This window comes from Anabrus simplex, chromosome 13 (genome assembly GCF_040414725.1).
Source record: "Anabrus simplex isolate iqAnaSimp1 chromosome 13, ASM4041472v1, whole genome shotgun sequence".
Taxonomy (NCBI): Eukaryota; Metazoa; Arthropoda; class Insecta; order Orthoptera; family Tettigoniidae; genus Anabrus; species Anabrus simplex.
Genome location: NC_090277.1, coordinates 2,811,776 through 2,832,628, shown reverse-complemented (window position 1 = coordinate 2,832,628; position 20,853 = coordinate 2,811,776). Strand labels below are relative to the sequence as shown.

The following is a 20,853-nucleotide window of genomic DNA, read 5'->3' as shown; positions in this document are numbered from 1 at the left end:
TCTTTCTTTCTTTCTTTCTTTCTTTCTGTTATGGGGTTACCTGTGGACCAGCAGAGGTGAAAGAAGGTGCTGGGATGAATGGGTCTAACTACAAAGACAAAGTTAATTTAAAATTTTAACAAACGTTATATTTTCACAACACACAAAAATTTTAACAACTTTTCACTTAGTGAAATAACAATGACATACCGGGTACCATGACAAAGTTTATACAAGGCAAGTACATCCAGAATTTAGTGACAGTTTAGTAATCCGGGCTTCCAGCCCTCGCTTTACATTTCCTGAGCTCTCAGTTCGACTTTACGAAAGTTTACTATTTTACACAATGGCAGAAATCCCCTACTACATGGAGCGCTGGCTCCCAACTCACAGTATCTAGCCTTCAAAAGGCATTCAGTAATCTTACTTTAAAAAGAGCAAATAGGCTCTCAAAATCAAGCCAATTCAAGGCAACACCAAAAATATCTTACACTCTTTTGGCCTCCCAAGGCTCAGCTTACGAACTGAAACAGGGGTATCTCGTACCCAATCTATAGGGCCTTAGCAGAAAAGAACAGGTTAAGTAAATGGCCCGAAACACCAAATTGAATGGAGGTGTGTACTTGCACTCCTAAATATGCATTCTTAAAACCTGAAAGGCACTAGGCCGATGAAACAGGGGCTAATCCCAAACTATGGAGGGGACTCGTATAATAAAGAAATTTAACACATTACGGAAAGGAAGAAAATCAGTTACAAAACGTAGTCACCTCAAACCAAAATGAAGGGGAGCGCGAGAGGGTGCATCACTCTCTCTCCCCGATTTACAGTTAAAGATTTAATGAAGATTTTACATAAGCCGGCAGAAAATTACATTTGTATAAAAGTAGGTTACATGGTTAAAGTATCGGACCTTTCCCTTGGGTTAAACTGCGGAGCTAGCAAAGGGTGAAGATGTTAAGTGGCCATACCTTGTTGGAGTACTGCTGCTTGATGAAAGAGGCACCTCCCGCCTCCTGCTTTACGTACACACACTTAGTAGATGTTGATCAAGAGGCGTGGAAATCCGCAGTTTATAAACCCTCGGCGCAAGTTCGAGACCATTCATAAATAATCAAGGCACATCCACAGAATTTATTGGTTAAAATCAAAAGTCACACTTAAAATCGAAGAAGAAATATGGGATTGGTTGGATTCAAAACAGGCGGAAAGAAAAGATAAAATTTGCCAAACCAAAAATGAATGAATTAAATTTACTAAAGAGAAAACATGAATACAAAATTTCTTCAAAAAGTTATTTCACTTCGCACCAGGGTGCATGATCATAGATTTTTAGCAGAGACATCTATAAGAGAATGTTCACACTTCTTGATCAATGGAGAATAAAACAAGTTGAAATTCACACAGTCCTGTAAACTTCACAATCACAAAAATTAAGGTAGTGACATCATCTGAGTAAAAGTATAAATAGGTCTAGTTTTAAGTTCAGTGTTTCTCCTGTAGAGGAGGTTTTATTGGCGCAAGATTTAAATGTGCGGCGTAGAGGTGTACCTCCCGGTACAGACCTCTCCCCCCAAATGTCCTTCCAAGGGGTGACGCAGAAGAATTTTAAATAAATTATCATTTAGCTTGGAAGAGAAAAAAATTCTAATTTTTTTTTGAAGTAGTCAGGTAGCAACTAGTTAAACTCAGCTTTTGAGTGTCTGTGTTGCTGCAGAATGTGAAATACATGTAAATATTTTTGACGGCAAGACCTGCCGCCGCTGCCGATATCCAGTTTAGGTCGCCCGGACCTCTCAAGTACTCTCAGATACACCTCTCCCGCTACTATGAGAGGGGTAGTCGTGGTGAAGGACGCCGCAGATCAGAAGTGTATGTACAGTCCCCAGATGAATTGGCGGTAGGGTTGCCGCACTTCAGCCTTTGCCGGGAGATGGACTCCAGCGCGCCGTACACAGGTAGACATCACGGGAGTGGAGTGTGCCCATACCGCACCTCAGTGGCGGTACATGACAAACGGCTGCGGGGACACTGAAACAGTAAGATCTCGGCGACATAAAAGTGTTGTTGTTGCCTTGTGAAAATAGGGTATGATCTTTTTTGGTGATGCTGAGGGCCGGGCGGCGTGGAAGATTTTTCGTGCCAGTGTGTGGATTTTCAGGAGGTGGGGGTTTGGTAATGGCCACTCTGGAATAGACAGCCGAAAACGGGAGGGAAAGATCGTACGTTTAGTATGCATATAGATAAAATACAACCAAAGTGCAGAAGGTCTTAGATTTAAAGTAAATATAACCTTCAAAGCTCCAGCAAAATGTTGGTGACTAAGTAAACAAGGACATTACACAGGCTTTATTTGCGAAATGTGGACCCTAAAGATCCTCTCGGTGCCTGGGTTCCTCACCAATAATGTAACAGAAGTCAAAATCTAACATGATGCACGGCCCATGAAATCTGGGGTCAAGCTTGCCCACGGGAACAAAGTTTTTTACCATGACTTGATCTCCTACTGTTAAATTGGTGGGCGTCTGTCCACGATCATATCTTTCCCTAACCTTTTCATGGGAAACTTTAAGATTGGCGTTAGCCTTCTTCCATAGATCCCTGATATTATCGGGATCTATTAACTCTGGTGGGATATCGTTAAGTGACCAAAGGTTAGAGAGCGGCGTGTTAGGCACAAATTTAAACATCAAAGAAGCTGGAGTGAACTTATGTGACTCATGAACCGCCGAATTCAAAGTGAAGGCCAACCAGTGCAGGGATGTGTCCCACTTGGAATGATCATCGTGATGAAATGCAATGAGCGCCGATCTCAGATTACGATTGACCCGCTCAGCCAGAGATGGTTGAGGATAATACGCCGAAGTAGTTACATGAGAGAAGGATCGACCAAAACAGAATTTATGGAAGAGATTGGAGGTAAAGGCTTTAGCATTATCAGAAACTATATATTGACACGGACCAAAAGAAGCAAAGATGGTATTTAAACAAGAAATGGTGGACTGAGCGGTTGCCAGCTTAGTCGGAAATAACCAGGAAAATCTTGTGAAACCATCGACACACACAAGAATGAATTTGTTGGCATTCCCCTTTGATTTGGGGGAAGAGTCCTACGTAGTCGATATAGAGGCGTTCCATGGGGCGCGGCGTTGATGAGAAGACAATAGACCTAGCTTAGTAGACAAGGTGGGCTTACTAAGCCAACAAGATTTACAAGCTTTTACCAATTCACGAATTTCACCGTCCATATCTTTCCAGATAAACATCTCTCGGATCTTTTCTCGAGTTTTGAAGATGCTCAAATGCCCCCCCTAATGGGGTCTCATGGTAGTACTTGAAGATCATAGGTACAAGAACAGCTGGAACCACAACTTTCATCTTTTGATCATGCCGCGACGGGCAACATAAAACTCCCTTGCTCAACACATAAGAGATGACATGTTCCCCAGAAGAAAGAGTTTCCATAATAGGGGCCAGCAGAGGATCTTCAAGTTGATATTTTTCAAGATCCCTAAACAACATGGGGGCATCAGTTAGAATGGCATTGACGTGGGAATAGAAGAGCAATCTTTCAGTTCGGAGGTCTCCACATCATGAGCAAACATGCGGCTTAATCCAACCGCAACAACATCTTCCGATCCTCTAATGTGCCTAACATCAAACTGGAAGGCCGAAATCCTGATGGCCCATCGGGCTATACATCCCGTACCAACTTAAGGCTTGGCTATCTGTTTCCAAGTCGATAGAGGCGGAACTTCTCTAGTGCAAATAAAGGTAATCGCCCACTGCAGGGAACCGCGCCGCGCCGCGCGGAACAAGCTTGAGGAACATTCCACGGGCCATTTTCCGAGACTTCGCCCATACAGCACACCTCACCGCGCCGCCTCTCTCCAGTTGGGGAAGTGCAGGTCACGCAGAGATATGAGTTCCAGTTCCGAGGAGGACTTATTATTTGCGGTTGCGATATTTGCAAATGAGGAAGAAGAAAAACGCGAAAGGAAAGGTTGGGTCCACAACATTTATGAAAAAAGGGAAACGTACGGAGAGTTTCACCATTTATTTCCTGATCTACTAAAGGGCCGAAGTAAATTTTCCCACTGCTTTCGTATGTCCCAAGAAAAATTCTATGAACTATTGAACCTAGTTAAGCCGTGTGTACCGAGTTCGATAGCTGCAGTCGCTTAAGTGCGGCCAGTATCTAGTGTTCGGTAGATAGTAGGTTCGAACCCCACTGTCGGCAGCCCTGAAAATGGTTTTCCGTGGTTTCCCATTTTCACACCAGGCAAATGCTGGGGCTGTACCGTAATAAAGGCCACGGCCGCTTCCTTCCCACTCCTAGTCCTTTCCTCTCCCATCGTCGCCATAATACCTATCTGTGTCGGCGCGACGTGAAGCAACTAGCAAAGAAAAAAGCCGTGTGTAGAGCGAGCAAATAATATCACCTTTCGCCGAGAAAGGCGTACAGTGCACAATACCACTAACCGCGTGAAGGTACGAGCGTGCTGGCACTAGTCGAGGACTCACGAGGACTGCCGAAACGCCACGAAACCACATTCTTTCCGTTATTCCTTCCTTCTACCCTCGCCCATACAAGCGCGCCGAAAGGAAAAAGTTCCGTTCCAGAAACCTGGAGGCTTCTGGTGCGGAAATTCCACAAGCTTGTTCCGCGCGGCGCGGCGCGGCTCCCTGCAGTGGGCGTTAAGCCATTTCATTTCACAAGAAGCAGACCACGGAAATTTCTTCTCGGCTGCGCGGCGCGGCGCGGCGCGGTGTAGTGGGCGATTACCTTAAGACTGCCAAACCCTCAAGTTCGTAGATGGAATACTTGGCTTCTTGAGCCGATAGTGTCCTAGATGCTTAGGCGATGGGTCGCCTTCTGAGTTCAGTTTCTTGAAGAAGCACAGCAGCCACCGCCGACGACGCGTCGGTTTGAATGATGAATTTCTTCGAAAAATCAGGCATAGCAAGGACAGGGGCGTTACAAAGAGCTAATTTCAGGTCTTCGAAAGCGGCTTGTTGAGAAGGCCCCCACTCAAATTTGACGCCTTTCTTACGAAGTAAGTTCAAGGGCGGCGCTCTGTTAGCGAAGTTAGGAATAAATTTCCTGAAGAAATTGACCATGCCGATGAATCTGTCAATACCTTTGATGTCCTTAGGAGGTTTGAAATCACGGATGGCCTGTGTTCTGGAATGATCAACAGCAACACTATCGGGCGACACAATATGCCCTAGGATTGACATGGAAGGCTTAGCAAAAGCAACCTTATACAACTTCACAGTTAACCCTGCCTTACGAAGGCGATTAAGGACCTCTTTCAGATGATCTAGATGTTCTTCAATGGTTTCAGAAAATACGACGATATCATGAAGATAATGGTATAAGTATTCAAATTTGATATCGGAGAATACCCTATCTAGCAGTATCGTTAACACAACTGCCCCCGTGGGGAGCACGAAAGGCACGCGGTTGTACTCGTACAAGTTCCAATCCGTGGCAAAAGCTGTGAGATGTTTGGCTTCCTCAGCTAGATGGATCTGATTGTACGCCTGATTAAGGTCTAAGATGGCAAAGAACTTAGCTTTCCGAAACCATGAAAAACAAGAGTGAAGGTCGGGAAGAGGCACAGATTGTAACACCACCTTACGATTTAATGTCCTATAGTCAGTCACAGGCATGAAGCCACTTTGACTGGGCGAGTTGGCCGTGCGCGTAGAGGCGTGCGGTTGTGAGCATGCATCCGGGTGATAGTAGGTTCGAATCCCACTGTCGGCAGCCCTGAAGATGGTTTTCCGTGGTTTCCCATTTGCACACCAGGCAAATGCTGGGGCTGTACCTTAATTTAGGCCACAACCGCTTCCTTCCAACTCCTAGGCCTTCCCTATCCCATCGTCGCCATAAGACCTGTCTGTGTCGGTGCGACGTAAAGCCCATAGCAAAAAAAAAAAGAAGCCACCATGGGGTTTCGGAACCAGGAAAATAGGCGATGAATACGCCGACTTAGAGGATCGAATTATACCATCTTTTAGCATTTGATCGATGATCTCCTTGAGAGCCTTCATTTTAGGTGGAGATAACCTATAAGGTGGAAACCTAACGGGGATCGAATCCATAACCTCAATCTTGTATTCGATAAGGTTAGTAACTAGGCATAGATATCAAGGATAATTTAATAAAAAACCACCTATTCAATACTTTCCACGTTTAATGTGGTTATTATCTACATGATTTTATGTAGACTTATTTGGTCAGGTACATGTTTCACCCATTATTTTGGGCATCTTCAGCCTGTAAACAACCTTTAGGTCAAGGTTTGGGACCTTTTTAACCAATATAAACATACCAATATATACACTATATACAACATATACATTATATACAATATATACAAACATAAGTCAAAACAGTTAAGTTTTTTGGTCCTAATGTATCTAATATGGAAAATGTCCAAAACTAAAATGGATCTTCTTTTCGGCGAAGAGGATTGCATATCGGGGTTTATGTGACCCCTATATCATATTAAGTTCTTGACGTATCGTGTCTGGTGACAGGATGTGTCGTCAACAATAAGTGGAGATTTGAACTGATTGTAGGTTGGTCAAGATTGAAAATATAAATTTAAATTAAATGTGTTTTAACTTGGCAGTTCTATTCTGGTTAACTTACAGTGTTCAAAACTAAAAATAAAATGAAACGGACCTTCTTATTTCTTGAGAAGGGGTGATATTAAAACTGGAGCTTGTTTGACCCACGATTTTCATTTTCATGTTCTTGACATAACTAATATTTAAATGTGTTGTCAGCACAAGTGGAGATTTGAAAGCCGATTGTTCTAGGTAGACTGGTCAAAAACGTTGTGAATGAAACTGTTAGCGTCTTGACTTTGGGTCTCATGTAACGTCAAGGAATTGACAAGAGTACAATATTTAGCTGTTTCATAGTTTTAGGCTGCTGCTTAATTGGGAAGAAACATCCTAGACACTTGATACAGTCTTGTGTGAAAATTGTTCCTGTTGATGTGTTGCTTGGTCTTTGGGAGGGATCTTAAGAATATTTGTTCAGTTAATACTAGATGGACCTGTCTGTTCCGGCAGTAACACCAGAGTATCGGAGAAAACATCTGGAAACGACTGACACAACTTACGAATACTATCAGCGTGCTCCTCAGGTAGATGTCTAAGGTCTAACAACATCTCATCCTGGCTAGGCGAAACCGATGAACATGACACAGAATTACATTTTAACAAGGGAATTTTACAATTATTAGCAAATTTGAAGGTGCACGACTTGCTCTGAATGTCGAGCACCAGACCGCTAGAGGATATGAAGTCTGCTCCTAATATAATGGGGCAAGACAAGTGCTTAGCCACAAACAGTTTTACTTTCCAAGTAAATTTAGAAATACGAATTTAGGCATATACATTGTCCATGCTGTCGTCATCACTAGAATCATTGTCCCTAACACTCTCAGTGTTAATGTAGGAAATAGCACTGTCTTCTGAAGAAAAATAATTGTCATAATATTCTAACCACTTTAAGATATCTTCATAATCATCAGCCATGTTTGTTTACCAACAAACGCAAGCAGATAGCATTTTGTTTATTCATACAGTATTCTGTGGTCTAAGAAGGGTGAATTCAATTTAGAAGTTTCACTGAACTTCAAGGAGTAATCTACATGCGGCACGAGACTTATCACTTGCTAGTAACTTAAACTATAAATGTTTATAGATTGGTACTGAACAGTTCGGTCCAAATTGGCGGCGTAAAGAACGTGTCCGTAAGTCGATGCCAAGGCTGTTTCCTTCCCACTCCTAGCCCTTTCCTATCTGTGCCGGAGCACCATGAAGCAAGTTGTAAATAGAAACTTATTGGACATATACAAGGGTTGGAACAAATATTCAGTTACAACTCATACAAATAATATGAATGTTATACCACGATTTACTGTCCTTCAGAGTAGTCACCAGCATTGTGTACATCTTGTTGCCAATGATGTGGACTTGTTGCAGCACCTGTTAATTTGGTAGTACGAATGGGGCAGTTTACTGCCTGAGAAATCTCTGGAACAGTTCTGGAGCAAAGGCCCCGAAGTGGTTCCTTCATCTTGTGAATCAAGTCAAAGTCACATTGGCTTAAATCTGTGGATTATAGTGTATGGTACAGCAATTCGCAGCCCCATTGACCGAACAAATCAGCCATGTATGCACTGTGTGTGGCTGAGCGTTGTCTGACGGTATGCTGTGGAGGAACATAGTGTTCTAGGATAAAAACTTTTGCATGGCTGGGGTTCTCATGAACTGTCAGTCTTTGTGGTTTCCCCCAATGATGCAATTATTTTAATCAGCATTTCAGCTGTGGCTCATATAGTTTAGCCCATATCTCATACAGCGTAACAATATGGCATTAGCAATCCTCTTCTTCGTACTCCAAATGGTTACGAGCAGCATCATATCGTACTCATTTCTGCATTTCTCTTGAATCATGCTGAACCCAATTTGATGAAATTTTTCTCATGCCCATGTGTTCCTTCCAATATGAAGCAGAGTCGTATTGGCTAACCCGGTGTCTCGGGCCAGCTCACGTATCATAAGACATCGGCCAATGTCCATTAACCCGGCATGAGTAAACACTTCTCCTTCACTGACACCAGGATGACCTGGCTGACACACGTCTGACACTAATTGGCGTCCCTCGTTGAAGGCTTTTACCCAGCGTGCCACTGTCCTGTAAGGCTATGCAGTTTTGCTGCAAGCTTGTTGAAGACCTCGAGGACACTGCCTCTGGCACATTCAATGTTCACCCAATTCCATCGTTCCTGTTTCAAAACATCGTGACAACACTGCCAGTTAACCCGACGCGTTGTTCATTACGCTAGGTTGCACGCGTGTGATGCCAGAATGTGCTGTCAGTGACATTATTAGATTCCATTGCATGGCGTCTCTGCAGCATTGTTGACACTACTTACCATACTTCAGTTCGTCTTCATATTCTAGGGCTAATTATTTCTGTTTTCATCCACCTGTGGCCTACTTAATCCTCATATGAACAGTCCATTCAGAATATTTTGTGGATATATCTGGTGAATCGCCTGTTTCAAGCATGTTTCTTCTCACGAAGGTAATATATATTGTTGTTTAAAGCTTTGTTGTTGTGAATAAATGGGGTTTGCTTTCCGGTATAAGATTTTACAGTAAAGTCAATATAATTGTACATGTGCTACGTGGCACATCCATAGATGCAGCCGATCTTGAAGAGGCTCATCTGGGAAGAAATGAGTCTTGAGATTTTCCAGGGCATTGTTACCCATGTACTGAGGATCCCTGATTTCCGTTTGTAGCATTTGCTACACTAGATAATGGGAGTTTCTTCTCTTTTGCTGGCTGCTCCTTTCAAAATATACGACGTTAGTTATGATCCTTTATCTTTCATTAGTAAGGTTTAGATTAATGAATTCATTTGAATATTGCTCTATTGATGAAATACACATTGACAGTTAACTAAATTGAATCCCTTCACCTTTGTTAGAACAGTGGAAAGTTGACTTGTGAGGAAGCAAAGTGTAAGGTTTCTCTCTTTCTAAAAGCCCGAGAGATAACATTAATCTAACATTGCATACTATGTCAAGTGTAGACTCGTCAGTTGAATGATAATTTATAAAAATTTTAGGCATTTCTGCTCATGTCCAGGAAACATATTAGGTAGTTTTGAACTCCCTGAAAAGAGCCGTTTTAAGACCAAACCAGTACCCGTGGCTCTACAGCTCTATTGAGCATTACCCTGCCAAGCGACCTCTGCTTAGCCTGATGATGGCACGCAGTTTACAAGTCGATGTGTGGTGAGGAGAACAAATTTTCTTGGCCATTATTCTTGGCTTTTTAGACTAAGGATTCTACCTCTCTATCAATTAACACCTTCGTTGTCCCCATATACCCTGACTGGGCCAACAACTAGCCATCAGATTCTGGTAATAACCTCTGACTTGTCTGAGAGTCAATTCTGGGGCTTCCGGGTATGTGGTGTTCTTTCTATCTGTAGAAAACACGGTCAGCATTGCCCCTTAAAATCTGAATGTAAATGTTGTAAATCTATGTTAATAAAGCATTCAGATTGTCTAGAGTCAATGAATAGTCCAACAACTGACTATTTGTTGTACATACTTGAACATGGTAGGCAAGAGATTGATCTTTCTCTGGTTAAGATCCGATGTATGTCTCTTTGACAATCAGAGTCATCTGTGGGAACACAAGAAACAAACAAGTGACCAGTCATTTGAGAACACATAATAGGATGAACACAATGAAGTTGTAGGAAGTTGTAGAAAAATTGCAGAGATTATTGTCGTCTTTAAAGTTTTATTCTTCTTCTTTTGCTCTCTCTTCCAGTGCTGTCCTCTTTATCCTATTATGAATGCCTTTTCTTGTTCCCATTTTTCACATTATTTTGACTTGACACTTGTTTATTTCCTTTTTACATTGGGAGAATAAATTGATATCTTTATTGTGCAGCTATGCGGTTTACTTTTGTCAGCTGTGTCGTGTATATTTATAAACTCTTTCTCTAGTTATCTGCTTACTCTACATTTGTTACTTTGTTTTGCATATTTGTTTTTGCAGCCTTCCACAGATATTAAGGATGAAATATGCGTAGATGAACAAACAGTAGGTCAGTTGGTCGCTTGCTTCAAGGAAGAAGACAAGTAAGTACTGTTTAGCTTTATTAGATTTTACACCTCTAATCCTCGACAATATGGAATTTGCTATTTATGTGTTCAGTAGCTCCCTCTGCAGTCAAGAGGTGGAGTGAAGTCCTCGATATCACAATATTGTGGGTTCACGGCGAGCACAGGTCCATCCATATCATTCTCGAATTCGGTCTCCTGTACTTCACTCTTGGTCCGAACTTGTTGGTTTAATCATGGCTCATGAGAAAATTCCACAAAGTTAAAATTAGTCAGCCTGTAGCATCTAGAGATCAGCAGGCCGCCTAGTTGGCACCACTCAGTATCTGATCCAGTACAATGATTATTAATACTACCATCCCAGTTTATTTCTCCATATTGTGATAGGTTTTCCTGGGTTGTCTTGCTGACCATGACCTTGCTTTTTGTCATTCTTGCATCATGACCAGGCAAGAGAATCAACCTGCTGTGAATTAGGCACTTGATTCTGTCTCCTTTTATGCCTGTGTATATCTTTGCATTTCTCCTTCGAATCCTCAATTTCTTTTATTAGTGACAGAAAATTCATTCTGTGATATCGATATATTTACTGTCACCTTCAGTGGCTTGTTAAGTTTCAAAGCCATAGAATACACAGGCTTGTATGATGGCATTGTAGATTTTTATCTTGCTGTTGTTAGGTACTTATTTTTAAATGTTGTTTGAGATGGAAGAATAACATTTTAACCCTGCCTGGAATCTTTCTTATATTTCAAGGCATGATTATTTGCAGTGTGATGACTGTGTACTCAATTTCCTTCCATGCTCAAAATTTATTCTGACCTTCGAAAATTTGATCCTGGGATTCAGTGGCTGAAAATACAGCAATGATCCACAGAGGCTGGTGTGTTATATTACATCACCTTTACATAGTTTATTCTTCTTCACCTCTAGCACCTCATTATAAACACTGCTCCATGCAGTTTGGAGATATTTAATTGCCTAAGTGTCAAGTCTTAATTGCTCTGGGACATTTAACTTGGCCTCCTGTCGGTCTTTCACAATCCTTGTTCTTACATCTTACATTGTAAGTAGTAGGCTGATTTCTGCACACACTGGTGATCACTGGCAATGTATGGTATAAATTCAAAACACCACTCACACACTCATCACAATTTTCCAAGGACTGTCAAATCAGTAAAACGGAATTACCATCTTGAGTGACAGGTAAGCAACCTATTTGAGAAATGCATCCTTGTACAGATAAATTAAGTGAGTAAACAAAAGCAAAATTGGGGGTGTTTCAGAGCAAGAGGTTGTCCTCAGATCCTCAGTGTTCAGGCAGGTGGAAAGTACATTCTGTGATAGAAATGTTGGAAACACTGCCCCTTGTCTGGCTGTGTTGGATGAAAGTGAAGGAATCACATGTTTGGTTTTGCAACAATGTTATTCCCGAATATTAAAATCTGCAGCTTATCACAATAAAATAACCAGAAGATAGTTCAAGATGGTGGTAAGCATCTCTGTAGTGATACGAGTTCTCCGAGTTTGTGTCATGTTTTATTGGCATAAAGTGTAATAACATTAGCAAAATTAATATCAATGTACTCCTTGAAAAACAGAATTGTGTACAGATTCCACCGCAAGAATGGGTATCGGACATCTGGGGGATTGGAGGATTGCTGGAGGGATCAATGTTGCCAAACTGCCCGTATCATTTCCCCACCTTGTGATGTGTTCAGTTGCACTTAGTGGGGATGTGGAATTGAATCCAGGACCTAACTCAGAAGTCTCATTCAAATGCCTATATAATATGTGTAATTCTAAAAATCAAGTGAATCTGCTATTTGTGATGTGTACATTATATTACTCGCCAGTCCAGGTGATATGTGCAATGATTAATACGTCTCTACTGTAAAAAATTAACTCGGGAGTGCAGACATGGTCATGTTGGAAATATAGTTCTCCTCAATCTCAGAATCATTCTTAACATGACATCATGCAGTGTAAATAGTGACGTTAGCAATTCAGAATATTAGACTGCACATAACAGGACAGTTACTGTATTTTGATTTAATGCACACAGCCTGAAATACATGAAGTGTAAAAGGGAGTTCTGGGCATTCTTGCTGCTTTAGACCCACCAGTTGTGTGCTTTAGTGAAACCAGGCTAAATCCGTCAGTCTATGACATACACAGTATTTAGAAAATTCAGGGGGAGGAACACTTATAGCCACGAAACCCGAATTCAACCCTTTGCTCTTTGAGCACCTGCAAACAAAGGCAGAATTTCTCTGGGTGGAATTCACATGCGCTGGAAGCAAGCTCCTTTCGGGTTCCATGTACTGGGCTCTGAACTCCTCCCGGTGACATCAATGAGGAATTACTATTGTCTCCAAACCGTACGCAAAATATACAACATTGATATAAAAGTATCTAGATAGCTGGTGATTTTATCTTGGAAATGTTCAGGCACCATGATCACCCTCACCTCCTGCCTCTTCCCATCTGTCCATTAGCAGCAACTTTTGTTGTAGAGTTCTACAGTGTGTTCCTTGAACAGTTAATTACTGAACCTACCCGTTTATTGAAAACTTCTGTCCTTACTAACCCTCCAGCCAAACAGAAGTAATCCTCTGTTCCTCCAAACACCTAGCAGTTACAGCTACCATAAAATACAAGAAACCACCAGTAAAAAATATAATGGAGAAGTCTATTACCACAAGTAAACCGGCTGCTAACTGGTGCCATAACTTCTAAGGAGCCATGTACCTATTGTTACCAAGAAAAACTCTCCATAGATCACAAAAGAAAGATTCAAAATGGTATGCAAAAGGAACATGCTTTACAGGAAACAGAAACAGGATGCAAGCAACCTTATGTTGGAGAAATATGAATGCGTGAGGTATACCACCAAGAAAATCATTCACGAAGCATATATAAACTACATAAACAAGATAAGTAACAACAGCAAAGACATGTGTTAATACCTTAATAGCACAGACAGCAAATCATCACAAAGTGAAAAATTTAAGGAGGGTAATAATGAGCCAGGGAAAAGTACAAATATGTACTCAAACACAGCTGAGCCATTACCACCCTCTCCATCCTTTACTTCACAGATATCGAGGTAATTAAGAGCCTACAAAGTACTCGACCATATGCTGCTTTAGACCGTGACAACATACCTCCAATTACCTTTGAGCAATGTGCAGAAGCATTAGCTCCCACAAGTGGACCTAGGAATGTAATGGCAGTTAAAGCTTGTACTAGTGAGACTAGATATAGTGTATAGCTTAGTACGTATGCTTTACTCATACAGGGGAAGCATTGGAAGGTGATCTTCAGGACTCGGTGCCACCGAGCACAGAATAACTTAGAGATGGCAATGTGCCATCTGAGTTGAAGTCAGTGGACACAAGCGGCCGCCATGTTGTTTATACCAAAACATTGGAGATCAGTTAGTGGAAGTAAGTAAACAGTGCACCACGTGTGAAGTAAGTAAAGGAAGTTTGTGTTATGATTTTAAAATGCCGACTTGTGTAGCGTATGGTTGTGCAAAACGAGCTTCAAAGAAAATACCAGGAATAACTTTTCACAGGTAAGCAATATGTTTTTGCGAATATTCAGTGCCGAATTGTTTTTCCCTTGCACATGCAGTATAGGTTAAGAAGCCCCTTTATCATTTACAGTTTTCCTAAAGATATGAATGACAGAAGAAATGAATAAGAGCTATACGGAGGGAAAATTGGTCCCCCACACCTTTGAGCACCATATGTTCAGCTCACTTTACTGAACGTGATTTTGATTGTACCGGTACTTCATTGTATGTGGTAAGGTTGAGGGAATGGGCTGTGCCGTCTGTGTTTGCTGCTTTCCCAAGATACCTACAAATACAATCAAAGGTTAGTTTCTCTTCATTTTAGCTTTTGATGTGAGAAATATGTTGAAATACATATTTAGAGAGTAAGCCTACTATTTCTTAAATTTATTTTACAGGAGAGGAGGGTCCTTAAAATCATGAAGACTGTGGAAATGCCTTCATAAGACTCCTCTACAGCAGTCCAGGAAGTACCTGTTGTGGAAAAATCTACTGTAATAAAAGTGCAGAAACGTGTTTTAGTGCTCAAATAGATCATATAAAAACCACAAAAATTGCGTACTGAAAGAAAATAAAATTATTGCACCAGAAAAAGAGGCGAATGAAGAAAAAGGTGGCTGAACTAAGTACTGTTGTAGATAGTCTTAAAGAGAAGGCTGTGATAGATAATGAGTACTCTGAAATGTTAAGTGGTTCGTCAGATTCCTCATTGTGTTTGTATAAATGACAACAAGATAAGGCTTCATGTAACAAAGTGCAAAAGTTGTATGATGAGAAGTTAAGAGCATTTGCGATTACTCTTCATTTTCTTTCTTCAAAGGCATATTCTTTTGTGAGAAACACTTTTAACACTTGTCTTCCGCATCCTAGAACATTATCTCAATGGTATTAAAGTGCAGATGGTAATCCTGGGTTCTGTGCTGAAGCTTTTCAGGTACTTAAATCATACACAGGCACTAAGATTTGTGCTATTTTATTTGATTCCATGGCTATAAGGAAACATTTGGAATGAGATGGCAATAAATTTCATGGGTCTATAAATGTTGGGATCAATAAGGAAGATGACACAGCACCATTAGCTTCAGAAGCCTTAGTTTTTCACTTAGTATTTGTGAATAATTCCTGAAAGATTCCTTTAGGACACTTTTTTGTGCATGGCATAAATGCTGCACAAAAAAGTGCTCTTACAGAACAGTGTTTGACATTGCTGCAAGATTCTGGTTTGACAGTGACTTCATGGACTTGTGATGGTGCTGCAACAAATATTGCTTCAGCTGAAAACCTGGGTTGTAACTTTGATGTAAGTAACATGGTTACTCATTTCCTCCACCCAGTTACCAAACAGCCAGTTTATTTTTTGTTTTACCTGGATGCTGCCACATGTTGAAATTGGTTAGGAAGACTTTAGGTGACAAGAAATACTTACATAATGGGTCAGGTGAGGTAATAGAGTCGAATTTTATTGAGATGTTGAACGAGTTGCAACAAAAGGAAGGTATGTGTCTAGGGAACAAAGTTAGGAATTCACACATACATTATAGGAAAATGAAAATGAAGGTCAAATTAGCTGCACAGGTTTTAAGTCTGTCTGTTAGTGATGTTCTGCTGTATTGTTCAAGTAAACAAATTGAAGGTTTCCAGGGTTGTGAGGCTACAGCAGAATTTATATAGATATTTAACATTCTCTTTGATGTTCTAAATTCTAGGAGTATAAGGGGTAAATACTTTAAGAAAGCTCTGAATTTACAGAATATTTCTGAAATCAAAGATTCCTTTTGAGGGCCAAACAGTACATTGTGCAGCTACAGGAGGGATTCAGTGACAAGTCCGTGTACTTATCCACCAGAAAGACAGTATTTTTGGGGTTTTAAATTGATATTGAGAGCACCATTTCAATGTACGATATATTTGTAGGGGACTAATCAGAAAACTTTCCACTGAGGTATTTTCCTCTGCATAAAGTAAGTCAAGACCATCTTGAGAGACTGTTTAGTTATATTAGATCTCAAGGTTGCACATAATAATAACCCTGCTGTTAGGCAATTCCCTGCTGCATGAAGAAAATATTAATTAGTTCTGAGTTACATGAATCCAGAAATCCCAACGCTCTCGCACTGGAAAGAAATCAGTATTTTGACCACTTAGACCAAGTCTCCTGAGGATGTGATAAATGCATCATTCCCTAAAGCAGGAATGCTAGAGTATTCATCTGGGGTATTGTCCTAAACATCCCTTCAACATCGCCTTCTGGATTATACTATATTGTATTACCTGGAAAGACAAACTACAATGATATAACATGGGACATCTCTGAGTACATTGCAGGGTTTGTAGTCAGGAGTTTAGAAAGTAAGATTCTATGTCCAGAATGTCTCAGCTTCCTTATAGACACTAGTGACAAGTTAAATGGTCTTATTTCAGTCAAAGATAGGGGTGGCTTAGTGAAACCATCACAAGATGTTTGCAAAATTTGTAAATTTTTTGTAATTGCATTCAGGAAAAGTATGAGTATTAGGGATGTGAAAGTTCCTTCTCCTCAGAGTTCATTTAAGGTCAAGCATCCAGTTTGTAAAGTGTTACATGAGTGCATAGGAAATGACATTTTAGGGGATATTAAAAGCCATTTGCTTTACCAGGAACTTGAAACTAATCATTTCCTATTGCTAATTGAAGCAATTGCCAACAGATATTTGATCATAAGGTTTCTCCACTTTTATAGAAACTACAATGATCAAATGCATCCCTCTCAAATTCGCCAACATTTTACCAAAGTGGTATTGTTTTCTGGACAGTAGGGAAAAATAAATTCTTTGTCTACTGGTATGCGACACACATACTGAAATTTATTTAATTAGAATGTATTTTGTGTGTTCTGACCAGTAAGATTTTAGGCCTAGTCATGTGTACATTATCTTGTATGATGTGAATGTCATTGAAAGTGTAATATTTGTGATTGTTGTATCTCACTTGAAGTCCATATAGTTATTTAAGGTATGGCTACTTTATTTCATTTCATTACAACAACTATCGAGGTATCTCATTGATTAGTACACCAGGCAAAGTATTCACTGGCATCTTGGAGGGGAGGGTGCGATCAGTCGTTGATAGGAAGTTGGAAGAAAACCAGTGTAGTTTCAGGCCACAGAGGGGCTGTCAGAATCAGATTTTCAGTATGCTCCAGGTAATTGAAAAATGCTATGAAAGGAATAGGCAGTTGTGTTAATGTTTTGTAGATCTAGAGAAAGTACATGACAGGGTAGTGAGGGAAAAATATTCGCCATACTGGGGGACTCTGGGATTAAGGGTAGATTATTAAAATCAATCAAAGGCATTTATGTTGACAATTGGGCTTCAGTGAGAATTGATGGGAGAATGAGTTCTTGGTTCAGGCTACCCGGCGAGTTGGCCATGCGCGTAGAGGCGCGTGGCTGTGAGCTTGCATCCGGGAGATAGGTTCGAATCCCACTATCGGCAGCCCTGAAGATGGTTTTTCGTGGTTTCCCATTTTCACACCAGGCAAATGCTGGGGCTGTACCTTAATTAAGGCCACGGCCGCTTCCTTCCAACTCCTAGGCCTTTCCCATCCCATCGTCGCCATAAGACTTATCTGTGTCGGTGCGACGTAAAGCCCCTAGCAAAAAAAAAAAAGAAAGGGGTTAGACAAGGCTGTAATCTTTCACCTTTGCTGTTCGTAGTTTACATGGATCATCTGCTGAAAGGTATAAAATGGCAGGGAGGGATTCAGTTAGGTGGAAATTTAGTAAGCAGTCTAACATATGCTGATGACTTGGTCTTAATGGCAGATGGTGCCGAAAGCTTGCAGTCTAATATCTTGGAACTTGAAAATAGGTGCAATGAGTATGGTATGAAAATTAGCCTCTCGAAGACTATATTGACGTCAATAGGTAAAAAAATTCAACAGAATTGATTGTCAGATTGGTGATACAAAGCTATAACAGGTCAATAATTTCAAATATTTAGGCTGTGTTTTCTTCCAGGATGGTAATATAGTAAGTGAGATTGAATCAAGGTGTAGTAAAGCTAATGCAGTGAGCTCGCAGTTGTGATCAATAGTATTCTTTTACAAGGAAGTCAGCTCCTAGAAGAAACTATCTTTACATCGGTCTGTTTTCAGACCAACTTTGCTTTACGGGAGTGAAAGCTGGGTGGACTCAGGATATCTTATTCATAAGTTAGACATAACAGACATGAAAGTAGAGATAATGATGGCTGGTACAAACCGGTGGGAACAATGGCAGGAGGGTACTCGGAATGTGGAGATAAAGGCTAATTTAGGAATGAACTCTATGGATGAAGCAGTACGCATAAACCGGCTTCGGTGGTGGAGTCATGTGAGGCGAATGGAGGAGGATAGGTTACCTAGGAAATTGATGGACTCTGGTATGGAGGGTAAGAGAAGTAGAGGGAGACCAAGCCGACGATGGTTAGACTCAGTTTCTAACGATTTAAAGATATAGAACTAAATGTGGCCACAACACTAGCTGCAAATAGAGGATTGTGGCGATGTTTAGTAAATTCACAGAGGCTTGCAGACTAAATGCTGAAAGGCATAAGTGTATAATGATAATTTATGTATGTATACATCTATATAAATAAAATTGTTTCTGTTTGTCTGTTTGTCTGCCTGTTTGTCTGTTCCACCATCACGTCGAAACGGCTGGATAGATCTCAACCAAACTTCATATTTAGAGTATACTGACCCCGGGGAAGGTTTCGATATGCATATCATTTTAAAATCTTTGAAAAGACGGGGGTTTTATAGGAAAAACGGTTTTCCTCCATTTTCTCTTATACTATTATAGGCAAAATATCGAATTTGTCGTATAAGGACGAGACAAAGCTCAATTTAATCCTCTTGACGCAAAGAACAAAACTCGGTAAGCCCTACGGGCCCGAAAACCATGTTTTAAGGCCCTAAAACCAACCGTTACGGAGATATTGGCACCACACTACCCCTGCTCTAGGAATCGGATAAAGAAATGAACTGCCGTAACCATGGCAACGTCAGCTCCAGGGTTCTAGAGCAGTGAGATTATGCATGTACGTTTGGGCATAGCTGTCAACCAAAATAGGTACAAATAAGACTTAATATCTGGGAAAAAAATATACTGTTGTGTAAGGCACTCATAGGACTCCTTTGGGCGGGGATGGAAAGGGGGTGAAGAACGAGTGTAAAAATCTATATAAATAAAATTGTTTCTGTTTGTCTGTCTGTTTGTCTGTTCCACCATCACGTCGAAACGGCTGGATAGATCTCAACCAAACTTCATATTTAGGGTATACTCATCCCGGAGAAGGTTTTGATATGCATATCATTTTAAAATCCTTGAATAGACAGGGGGTTTATAGGAAAACCAGAATGGTTTTTCCACCATCACGTCGAAACGGCTGGATAGATCTCAACCAAACTTCATATTTAGAGGATACTCATCGCGGGGAAGTTTTCCATATGCATATCATTTTAAAATATTTGAATATATGGGGGGTTTATAGGAAAATCAGAATGGTTTTTCCACCATCACGTCGAAACGGCTGGATGGATCTCAACCAAACATTGTATTTAGAGTATACTAATCCCGGGGAAGGTTTAGATATGCATATCATTTTAAAATCCTTGAATAGACGGGGGTTTATAGGAAAACCAGAGTGGTTTTCCCACCATCACGTCGAAACGGCTGGATAGATCTCAGCCAAACTTCATATTTAGAGTATACTCATCCCAGGAAAGGTTCCGATATGCATATAATTTTAAAATCTTTGAATAGACGGGGTGTTTATAGGAAAACCACAGTGGTTTTCCTCTATTTTCTCTTATACTATTGATTTTCTGTAAACTTCGTTTACCGTACGTGAAACGTCTCTTCATTATAAACAACTTTCGTTATGTTCATAATTTACCTTACTCTTCACATGACGGAGAAATTTACAATTTTCTGCTGGTATCATGCTCTGCATTTAGTGACCGACAGACCGACAACGAACCTACAGGTTACCATGGCAACGTCTCTGACTGCATGCCAGTAGGGAAGTAACGTATTGCCATTTTCCTCATCATGCTTTTAAATTCGTGGTTGTTCCTTGGGTAGATGGCAAGAGAGGCATCAATCGGCTCATCTGCGGGATATTGGCGGAATATCGTTGGAGGTTATAACCGCCCTCGAATAGATTAAGTAATAACACCATTAGTCATCTTCATATTTGTTTACCTAAGAATCACTGAACCTAAATTTCTCCTCTGTTAGCGCTTTATTATATCCATAACTCACGGCATTTATTTATTTGTCGTTATCCGGCTGTCCTCAGTTATAATCCATTTTCTATTAGTTTCAACATTCTTAACTGTATTATTTTCTTCCTTAATTACGCCGTATGTACGTGAATGCTAGAAACTACTGGATGCATTTCCACCAAGATTCGTATTTAGAATACACCTGTCCTTGATAGGTTTCAGGGCAAATATTGTTTCTAAATCCCTGAACTAACTGGGGGTTTATACGAAACCGAAACAGTGATTTTGCACTTCCAAAAAATATACACAACAAAAGTTTATGGAAGTCTACCTACCTTGGTAGAAATTAATGTCTAAACCTTTTT

At 40.6% G+C, this 20,853-nt stretch overlaps 1 protein-coding gene across 1 annotated transcript in view; it reads left to right on the top strand.

The window, feature by feature from the left end:
- The window catches only part of LOC136884814 (uncharacterized), a 139,402-nt gene that overhangs the window by 57,068 nt on the left and 61,481 nt on the right, over positions 1-20,853 (top strand). The window contains exon 4 of the mRNA XM_068230001.1: positions 10,594-10,676. Within this exon, the coding sequence (XP_068086102.1) occupies positions 10,594-10,676 (83 nt within the window). The remainder of the gene's footprint in view (positions 1-10,593; positions 10,677-20,853) is intronic.